Source organism: Xiphias gladius, chromosome 11 (genome assembly GCF_016859285.1).
Source record: "Xiphias gladius isolate SHS-SW01 ecotype Sanya breed wild chromosome 11, ASM1685928v1, whole genome shotgun sequence".
In the NCBI taxonomy this organism is placed as follows: Eukaryota; Metazoa; Chordata; class Actinopteri; order Istiophoriformes; family Xiphiidae; genus Xiphias; species Xiphias gladius.
This window is the reverse complement of record NC_053410.1, coordinates 20,656,582-20,667,280: the sequence shown is the minus strand read 5'-3', so window position 1 is coordinate 20,667,280 and position 10,699 is coordinate 20,656,582. Positions and strand designations below refer to the sequence as shown.

Below are 10,699 nucleotides of genomic sequence, written 5' to 3'. Positions count from 1 at the left end.
TAAGATGCTGCAATAAATGATCAAATATAACCATCAATCAGCCAATGATCCAGAAGACAGTACAGAAAAATGACTTAAACAACAGGATGGTATTTTATCCCTAAAATAACCCATTTTCAGTGGCTTTTATTTGTGGATTGATTAAGGCTTATAGCCAAGAAAATCCAGTCAGGATCTTAAGAAAACGCTTCGCAATGCTCTCAATTAAATGTCACAATAGGAATAAACATAAAGAGAGTTAGTTTACATTGTCTAGGATCAAACATTTAATGCTGTGGGAGTGGACACAACATCATTAACTCCTGTAAAATAAAGTGTGAGAAACTACTTACCACAGTGGAGTTAAAATGTTACTTTTTTGTTCACACTCTGTAAGAGCGGTGTTTTGAAATCTGGTCATTTTGAGGCCAGTGTTTGGATCACATTATATTTTGAGGTGTTTCTGAAAAAATTGTCCAACAGTATAAACAGAGACATCTCACTATTACATTACATTATCAGCTTCAGAAAGGTAGTGCTGCTGCGATGTAATTAAATTTTAGAGGCTTTTTTGTTGCTGTATGCATGCCCTGTAAAGTGTATACCAGTAGTTTGCTTCATCACACTTGTCATATCCAAACATGAATAAAAGCATATCTGCAAGAGCAATATCAAATGTCAATCAGCTTTTAATAGGGCATCAAATACTGTGATGGCATGGAAAAAAGCTGGAAGATCAAAGTCAAGATTAACATGAAAGTCTAGACATCCAATTCTTAATCATTTCTAGCGTAATGTGGCCTCCTCCTCTTTCCTAACCAGTGTTCAATTCTTAAAGCAGAATTCGGACTGAGAAGTCTGCAAAACAAAACATTCTGGTCTCGACATGGAGTTCTAGGCATTTCTGGGTACTTTCAGGCAAGATTAAAGCCTTGGTTGTGATCTATAGCCTGTAGAAGCTTCTCTTGGAGCGTTTCCAGACTCGTGTACTTGGGCAGGTCCAGCAGGTTGAAGCAGGTGTGGGCGACAGGTAAATAATGCTCCCCTCCACCGGTGGGCTGGATCACCAGTTTCAGGCTTTTCATGCCCAAGATGGGTATGCGGTCGCTTCCTGTGAGGAACACTGGAAACGTGAGAGACACTGTTTCACTTTTCCAGCTGAACACAAAACGTGAGTAAGTTCACATTGCCAAAAGAAGAGCTCCTCTGATGTTGTATATGGACGGATTCACTTACAGAGGAACTGTTTTTTCTTCTCTAAAGGAAGACTGTGGAACACCTCCCAGAAGAGCCTGATGGTGGGATGATCTGTCCAATACTCCCCTTTGTATTCAGTACTCTGAAGAGCGGAGACAAAAATAATGTACTATTTAAACCTATTAGGCTGACTTTGACAAAATGAGCTGTTGAGATGACACATTTTCCTTCATCGATATTTGAAACGCGACCTTTTCGAGCTCCATCCAGTCATAGTTGGTGTTGCCAATGACCATGGCTTGCAGTTCGTTTGGCTGGAACAAGTCTAAAACCTTTCCACCGCACACTTTGTGAAAGCCTGCATAGAAGCATTCAAACAGTGGGGCCACTGACGTGTTGAAAACATAGTCAACATAGGCGTTGACAAAGTCCTGCCTTGAGGGGAAAAAAAAGGACAAAGTGATATTTAGAAACATGTTACAGGTACAATGCAACTGAAGGACAGCAATATGACCAGATTTCTAAGAGCAAACAATACAGAGGATGATTCTGCCGTTGAGATTTTCAGGATGAGTTACAACAATTTACTGGTTCAAGAGTTGGAACTCTTAAACAGGAAGACACCACAAGTCTGAGTCTTACAGGAATAGTTTGACATTTTGGAAAATGTCCAAACTTCTGAAAACATGTTCAAAGCCAAGCTAGCTGTTCCTCCCGTTTCCTGTCTTTATGCTAAGCTAAGCTAACAATCTACTGACTCCAGTTAGATTTTTAACGTACAGCCATCAGAGCGGTATCGATCTTCTTATGCAACTCTTTGCAGAATGTATTTCCAAAAATGTAAAACTATTCCTTTAAACAACATCCGCTATCAGCCAACAGGACAGGCGAGAAAATTTTACTTGTTTGATGTATTAACATTGATGTCCTCGCCGTTCGGTACTAGTTCCAAAACCTCTGTGGCACCATAGTTTTCCTCTGTGATCTGACAGAAGAGACTGTGTTTAGATTTTATTACCACGATTTACTTTATGCACCACAGAGACTGCTGCTTGACAGTTATCTTACTGTGAAGTTCAAGCAGAACGTTTCCTCAAGGTCATCTTCAGTGTAGTCCAGCAACTGCTGCAGACTCCTGCTTTTACAGGAGACACGAATAGAAATATACGCATCAAAATCATGTTGTTAGACAATGTTAAACGCTTTTGTATTAACACTGTCTGTGGTAATATACTGTACTTGCAACATTAAAAGAATCAATTTTAGATGCAGGAAAGAAAATACCAAGGTAAACTGACATCCATAAACATGTTAAATGGAAACCTCAGATGACTGTTCCTTGATCTGACCTTCCCACATCTGGCATTAGCTCTTTCAGGTCGTCTAGTGTTGGCTTCCTCTTCAGAAGCTTCTTGTAAAGGGCCACAGGGAAGTTGAGCTCCACTATAGTGAGATTGTAGATGGCCAGACCACAGATGACTCCGATGAGGTTGAACAAGTCAATGTCCTCAAAGGTCTGCAAGGGACAGTCATTGAGTGTCAAAGATTTTATGGAGGGCAGTTTCTCATAGGTTACATTCAGGTGTTAGCTGGGTTTCTGTAAACAGGATATGGCATTTATATGTGCCAATTCATGTTACGACCACTTCAGTGTCCCCATTTTTGAGGGTGTTTTAGAGTGCGCTCAAAAACACGGCTAGTGATATTTCAGCAGTGTGAGCATGTACCTTGTTTGAAAACCAGATGAGCCTGGACTCCTCGTAGTAACGAAACATGCCATATTTGGGATCCAGCAGCTCTTTCATGATCAGGAGGAAGAACTCCTTTCTCACGCCTCCTGCATCGACAGCCTCCTCTCCCACAAAGATCACCTGCCATGGAGGTCGCAAACATTAGCACAACGGCACTAACTCTTAAGTCTTCATCTAAATGACAACACGGAATTGTACTACTACTGTATGTATTTTAGTGGCAGAACACTTTCAGCTACATAATATTTGATGAATCCCGCTGTCTATCCATGACATATATATTTAATTCTTGACATAAGGCCTTGAATTAGAGGAGCTGTAGGTAATCTGTACAATTTTTCAGGTTGAAAGACTCCATAGAGCTGAGGGGAACTGCAGAGTCACAGAGCAAATTTCTGTGGGTGTGCAACCATGCGCAACACCTTTCACACACACTTCCGTCATTTGATCTTTTGTTAATATAAAAACATTAATTATAGCAGCTTTTACCTTGAGTGGTTTCTTGTAGTCAACGTTCTTGGACTTCCTGAGGACTTCCATGGTGTCTCCAACAATATTTTCCCTCCGGACGATGAGGATGAGGCATGGGTTGACAGATTCCACTGCTGGCAGGAACATGGAGCTGAAGTTTTGCATCTGTGCCTGGTCCACTGCCATCTATCAACGCAACACGGGAATGATGGATGATGACAATGTTATACGTTTTCACAGGTACAATGTTGCAGTCGGTGTGATCCCAAATCATTTGCCTTCACTAGATTCAGCTCCTTTACACGGAGTGAAACCAACGCAAAGGAGGAAAAAAAAAGCAACACATGAAGTAAGAAACCTGTACATTACCTGCATCTGTATGACAGCATCAGTTTGAAGCAGAGTGGTCTTTGCTTGGGCATCAAATACAAAAGGATACCTGCACAGAGTCACCACACCATCATGACCCTGAGGATGCAGAGGCGTAAACAAATGGATCAAACTGGTGCCTAAACATAGACAAATGTAATGAAGCGAATCATGGACCCGACATCAGCAGTAGACTCACCAGTGGGTACATCTGCCTCTGAATCCATGTGACGTAGTCATTTCTGATATCTATCAAGTCATCCAACTCGTGGATGTAGAATTTATCGTACTGAATGATGTGTCCTGCTCTCTCACTCACCTGAAGCATCAGGAAAATGTTATAAGCTGTTTGTCGAGGTACTGTACGATTTACTGTATGAATTTGGCATGTGACAGCTGTTGTAACACAAATCCATGGATTTTTTTCCCGAGATCTCACCGTGTGCAGGATCTCCAGGAGTCGGAGGGACGTGTCCAGGAAACAGGTGAAAATCCTCTGCTCTACTGAAGGAATGCCCACCTTGTGCATCTGAAGCAGATAAACCACCACCTCCTTGTACAACTCAACCAGCCACTGGAAGACTGGGGGCTCAAACGTAGACCACCAGTTTCCTGACGCAAGCACAGGACCAATCATTTTTTGAAGAAAGATGAAAAGCCAAAATTCACAGAGAAACTGTTGCATCATGTGTGGCATAAAGCATTAAGAAATATCATCTTCATCCTACCTAGCACCCTCAGTGGAGCCTCTTTCAGGCTGAGGAGGGACTTGGCAAAAGGAATAGCAATGGTCACATAATTATTTCGCTCACTGAAGAGAGGGCATTCTGGGAGAATGAGGTAGAGTCTCAGGGCTTCAATGTCTGGAGGAGAGCTGCTCAGTCTCAGAATCAGGTTCTTTTCCAGACTGGCAGCGATCTGAAGGAGACAGAAGAAAGTATACACTGTAGGTCTGTTATGATTAATGTAATACATCCTAATTGATGCAACGCCTATCTCAGCGCTTGTTTCATAAACACTGTGTTGAGAAGGTCTGGGGGCAAAGTGAAACCATGACACATTCAGGTGTGGCAGGGTGCTAATGCTGGAGCTGGACTTGAGACACAATGTCTCGGTTTCGGAGAAGGCGAGCTCATGAATTGTCTACTTAAACCAATTTCAAGCAGTCATTGGCTTCAGTCTGCACTGAAAGGAGATTTGCACTAACAGTAACATGAAGTACTCTGATTTATTGTATATTATAAATATTATACAACAATGTACAATGTGAAGATTCTTGTAATTTAGTGTTTTTCAAGTAATAACTTTTTACTGCACTTATCGTGCTTATACTGCACTGTATTTAATTAAAGCTGCAATAATCCATATTTTTGTATTAACAAGGGAAAACAATCACTACGTGTAATGTGAAAGGTGTCACTCAAAGTGACAAACCCACAGAGAATTCCCCTCAGCTCTATGAAGCATCTTTGAAGTCAGTGTTTTGGGTCATTCTCAAGCCTCTCATCAGCCTCGTTTCCAGATGCAGCAGGCAGCTATTTTCAGGGGGAAAAGCTCTCATACACCCCACTGGACGCTACATCTCCAACATGAAAGGGCATACAGACAAATTTAGCAGCTAGCTGGTGATAACAGTGGAACATTCGGCTGCTAAAGCTAGATACTCTCATGTTTTATAAGGATTATACAGTATTATGTCATTTTTAAGATGCCTGTACAATGTTACTAAAGTAATAAATTTTGAAATGTGATCAGTTTTCTATAATGTTTGGATGTTAATAGCAGTTATTATTTAACATAAATCCTTGCGTTTAGAGCAGTCAATCGGTTTGAGGGTGACTGCAGCTTCTAATCCTGGCGTAAAAACCATGGAGGGAATAATGTTTCTATATGTGGTAAAGCCTCACAGTGATAGCATTATGCAGTAATTACAGTAAGTTGAGAAAAGAGGGCTTAAATATGCATTTCAGATTGTGCAGACAGCCTTCAAACTGTCGTAAACCCTAATAACCACTACAAATCCAAAGCCCCTAACCAAAGCCAACTTTTTTCATGCAGGTACCAAATGAAAGTTATATGAGCATCTTACAAAAAAGACTGTGAGAAATATGGGTTAAGAAACTGAAGGCCAGGATTTTCTCATCAGAAATTGTGTGGAAATGTTTTTGGTTTTTTTTTTTTGGCAGGGGGGAGGTGGGGTGTCCAGAAAAGTACTTCCCTATCAAAGCCAATGAGACACAGGGGCACAAATTCAAGATGGTGGGCCACGTACCCTAAAAGAGGCGGTGTGGCATAAAATGTGGCTTGGAATATTCATTAAGAGTTTTCAGAATCTACACGTATAGTAGACACTGATCCATTCAACATGATGCTTTTTGTACCCAAAAGTACAATACATGCTGCCACTGCAGGAGAAATTTGTGCAGAGAGACTAAGTGTTATGTACATTTACAGCAAATATAAAACATATGAATCAATATTAGCACAATTTTATTTAACTGCTGAAGTAAACTAGTGGGGGAAAAAACAATGTAATACATAGATATGGTCCGACAACAACAGGATTTTTTTGGACTTCTGACCTGCTGAGCTATCTCCGGGTGATCTTGCTGAATCAGCCTGTGAAACAAGATGCGCGCCATGTTCATATCCACCCCTGAATATTTGCTGCTGGTACTGTAGTGATCTGGGTGACTGTGTAAAGAAATAGACAGTTAATATGAGACCATACAAGGTAGAATTCCAAATATTTCGGCTGCCAAGCAAAACAACTCCGCTTACATACAAAAGGGGAAGTGAATATTAGAAACACCTCTCATTATAATACAACTCCATTGACTACAGCTCCAAACCAGTTGGAGTTGAATCAGCGTCTCCCTGACAGTCTCAACAAAAACTAGGTCTGATACTTGTAGGTTACTAACAAATGGTAAGGATTTCTCAATTTTGATGTGAATCGGTTGAAAATAGTGTGTGAAGACGAAGGATCAAATCAGTGAAGAAAATGTCTTGGATTGGACAATAAAGGAAACAAAAAGTTAGTAGTGATGAAATAAGACTTTTTGGACCAGACTCTAGATGAGAATGAACTTCATCTAAAATGTGATTACCTCATTGACAGAAAAGATCCATTGAGGCAGCTTGCTGAGGAGAACACGAGGTCAATCTCACTGAGGGAATCATAAAAGGCAAGTAATTAGTGTGACTACTTTTCGCAAGCAAAACATACAGAGAACTAAAAAAAAAAAAAAAAAAATCATGACAGCTTTTCCCAGTTGTTAAAATATGTCTACAATGAACTAAAACAAGCCATAACATCAATAAGGTGTGGTCAGCCATGGTTCTTGTGAGGAGAAGACTTTACTTGGAGATTTCGAGCGGGAGTCTTCCTGGTGAATGGTTCAACCATTTTTGTATGATATCCTCATTCAAGGTGCAAATCCCTCTGTGGGGATCTTGTATCCTCACATCATCCATGCTCTGGAGGTTCTACAAAAATGAAACATCATGATTAAAAACAAGACCAACTGGCATCGATCAGGTGAAGCAGTCTGACTAATTTGTTTGAGGAATTACATTCCCCCTTCTGTATGACGCAGTTCGGCCATGTTCATTTGAAAATTCTGTAGCATGGTTATTGTATGTTAAATTATATAGTTCTTACAATGTACTTCAAATTTGAAAGCATCTCTAAGAGACCGCAGTGACTGAGGCCTCAACTGGGAGAAGCCCCTTTATTCCTGAAAACTTACACTGGCAGTGCAATAGTGAGCAAAGCTCTGATCTCCTCCGGCATGAATCCTCTTGACACAACAGCACTGCTGCGATTCTGCAACGTAATGGAGTGAAAGGAAGAAATAAATGTATGGATAAATTGCTGCTGATTTTGTTGTTTCTTTCGGTCCTGATAAATCACTTGACGCAGCTTTATTTACTGTGTTTCACCTGTATCCGCTGGAGCATTGGAGGCTACCCAGGGGCCTTTGACGGGGGCGGGGCTTTTCCTGTTGCAAGTGGAGCGTGTACCAAGCTGCCCGTTACCACCAAGCCCAAATGAGTCCATCTTCCCAGAGGAAGGTGTGAAAGCTAACGTGTGCTGCCTTATAAATGCACAACAATTTGAAAAAGGTTGAGTTGTTTATGAAATTCAATAAAATTCAATTACACTGATTACTTAAAATGACATCATGTACACTGATGTCGTTGCACAAAACAAATTTAGTCATGTGTGAGATGAAATATACACATTGTGTATTTTACCTTCCACATGCAATCTGCGTGACTACATTTCCCATGAGCTCAAACACTTTCCTAGGGTTGATTTCATGGTTTGTAGAGTTATGTCCAAGTTGTCCATATCCTCCTGCTCCAAATGTAAACACACCTCCTTCCTGTAAAATCAGCACCACCAGTTATTCTGACCTTCCCAAGGAACAGAGCACTGCAAGGCCAAACATTAGCAAACACAGTATAAAGGACTGGGACAGACAGAAAATCTGGCAGGGTGTGAAATCATGTTAGTGATTTCAATCCAGTTGTTCCCAATAGGAAGGAGCAAGCTAAATAGGACTAAACTTCATCAAGGTTATATTTTGATCTGAAAGTCTTGAGGCCACTACTGATACAGAAACTTACTGCACTCTGGGTACCTCGATTGGAAATTGAAATTCACAATGCACGTAACAAGCCAAATAATGCTTCAGTTGGTAAAAGATTACAGTTGTTTAGCCCACAATAGCCAAACTGTAGTCGTGCCTGAAATTAAAGGAAATTTTTTTTTTATGCAACTTACTCTTTAAAAGTATATCCTTCATTCATATTAATTATGATAGTATTACTTCCCATCTTAACTGCTGAGATATGGGGTTATTTGTGGATTGAGAGAAGATTATGATGATTATGATTCACCTTTTTTCATTCGTTAATTTCAATCTTCACTTCCTAATCAATGGTGTACATATAATTTAGTAAAGCTAAATAAAACTGTAAAACCTCAGAAGAGCCTGAAAGGTTGAAATTTGAAAAGCCCTGATGACTCCATTGCGCGGCCATGTTAAGTCGTCCTTGTGTCTCCATATCAACAATGTGTAATATCAACAATATGTAATCAGAATATTTAGACAATTAGGAATGACGCCCAAACCTACAAAAATAAGGCCCAGGCTGTAAAAACAATCGATTCAACACATTAAATGAGACACCACTTTGACTCAAAGTAACCCCAGATTCAAATCAAGGTCTTCCACATAGAACACTGCAGATTTATCAAATAACCGAAAAAGTATATAACTTAACTTGGTCAGTGCTGCTGTGTGATCTTCTCCACAGGAGATGTAAATCACTCTCTGAGATCTAAGGGACTTCAGCAGGGCCGGGAAACATCGATCTGAAAGAGATAATTCTGACAGTTAGTCTAAATTTAGGGCTCGAATGCTCACAATTACTTTAGGGTTTTGACCACCCACCATTGGTGTCATTGAGACCCAGCTGACCAAACTTGTTGCGCCCCCAACCAAACACCGCTCCTGAGAGAGTGAGGGCAAAGCTGTGAGCACCACCCGCTGATATCTGAGCAAAAGGAATAGCCTGCAGAGACTGAATGATTTGGGGTGTGGAAATGCTCTGTCCCTTTATTCCTAGCCCAAGTTGTCCATATCGATTCTGGCCCCAGGAGAAGACTTGGCCCCCTGTGCAATGAAACAGATATAACATTGAATGTCTTATCACGTGGAAAACAAAATACGCTGAATGAGTAAATATGCATTATGTAGGTACAAACCATCCATACCTCTTGAAAGTCCATGTGAGTGCCAATACCCACAGGCTACCTGAGCGATTTGTACATCTGACAAACTCTTGATGTTTCTGCATTATACAGGCAGAAAGAAATTAACATGTTTAAATAAATTCCCTCATTTGCAATAGAGTTTGATTATGAAAATCATTGTGACATTTAGATAAACATAAGCTGATACATTCACTAGTTTTAATTACAACTGTCTTTACATAGGAAAGGATAAGCAAATAATGTGTAAAGCTAAAAAAAATAAGACTTTATGCAAATCAGAAAATATGAAACTAGTTGCTGAATTTACCTAGGCACACGAACACATTCTTCGAAGTTATTTAGGCCCAGCTGCCCATCTGAGCCCAGACCCCACGAAAAAACCTGCCCTTTGTCATTCAGGGCGTGTGTGTGGGACTCTCCACATGACACTGCCACTATGATCTGTGCATCCAGGGCCACAACCTGTTCTAATAGAGGACAAGGATAAATGTTTGCATGATGAATGATTTTACCAACTGTTATTATAAAAAAACATTTAAAAAAAAAAACAACAAAAACAAAACAACACCAACCTGGTTTTTTTCTGGACTTCTCATGTCCCAGCTGCCCTAAGTCGTTGCAGCCACAGGTGTACACTGTCCCATCCTCCAGCAGGAAGGCTGTGTGTCTGCGGCCACACCCCACATCACACACTTGCTTCCCATGAAAGAATTCACATTTTCGTGGCTCAACCACGATCTCTTCATCAATCCCACCCAAGCCCAGCTGTCCGTAGGAAGCATTTCCCCAGCACAGCATTGTAGCTCCCCCCTTTTGCTACACACGCCAGCAGGATCCCCGTCTCTGTGAAGACCAGAGAGACACCTCGGCTAATGGAACCCGACAGAGCACATTCAGACATCCATGGTTTGAGTTGCAATGTACACTTCAGCTGGTATCACCTAGCAAGGTAGTCGAATAACGTTATCGCTAAATAACATTATCGTTACATTCAATAGACGCGTACGTGTGGCCAGTTTAACCAATGTCTTTAGGATGTAATGATATTTATAATATCAGTACAATGAGCTCGTAAATGGCCAGACAATATGTAAACAGATTAGCCAAGTAAGCTACAGTTAAAATAACGGTTTTAGATGAGTTG

General features: G+C 40.6%; 1 protein-coding gene across 3 annotated transcripts; it reads right to left on the bottom strand.

Moving 5' to 3' along the window:
- Nucleotides 1-650: 650 nt before the first annotated feature.
- On the bottom strand, nt 651-10,384 carry herc4 (HECT and RLD domain containing E3 ubiquitin protein ligase 4). 3 transcript variants are annotated; one of them, XM_040139596.1, is made up of 23 exons: nt 10,128-10,384; nt 9,863-10,022; nt 9,556-9,632; nt 9,233-9,454; nt 9,062-9,153; nt 8,028-8,158; nt 7,713-7,867; nt 7,520-7,596; nt 7,132-7,256; nt 6,878-6,937; nt 6,350-6,461; nt 4,496-4,685; nt 4,207-4,379; nt 3,967-4,086; nt 3,768-3,866; nt 3,417-3,584; nt 2,904-3,047; nt 2,526-2,692; nt 2,245-2,311; nt 2,079-2,161; nt 1,428-1,611; nt 1,216-1,318; nt 651-1,102 (listed from the first exon to the last, which is right to left on the bottom strand). In XM_040139596.1, exons 1-23 carry the CDS (start codon nt 10,351-10,353, stop codon nt 894-896), a joined length of 3,144 nt encoding a protein of 1,047 aa, XP_039995530.1. In that variant the 5' UTR covers nt 10,354-10,384; the 3' UTR covers nt 651-893. The 3 variants fall into 3 exon arrangements, with proteins under 3 accessions (XP_039995530.1, XP_039995531.1, XP_039995532.1); XM_040139597.1 differs by lacking the exons at nt 651-1,102; nt 1,216-1,318; nt 1,428-1,611; nt 2,079-2,161 and having other exon boundaries at nt 2,500-2,692; XM_040139598.1 differs by lacking the exons at nt 651-1,102; nt 1,216-1,318; nt 1,428-1,611; nt 2,079-2,161 and having other exon boundaries at nt 2,258-2,314; nt 2,500-2,692.
- Nucleotides 10,385-10,699: the final 315 nt, after the last annotated feature.

Coding starts and splice junctions, on each gene's coding strand:
- herc4 (XM_040139596.1), bottom strand. CDS start 10,353: ATGCTGTGCTGGGGAAATGCTTCCTACGGACAGCTGGGCTTGGGTGGG. Junction 7,257..7,519: donor CTCACTATTGCACTGCCAGT/GTAAGTTTTCAG, acceptor TCATTTTTGTAG/AACCTCCAGAGCATGGATGA. Junction 2,693..2,903: donor TCATCTGGTTTTCAAACAAG/GTACATGCTCAC, acceptor TGTCCCTTGCAG/ACCTTTGAGGACATTGACTT.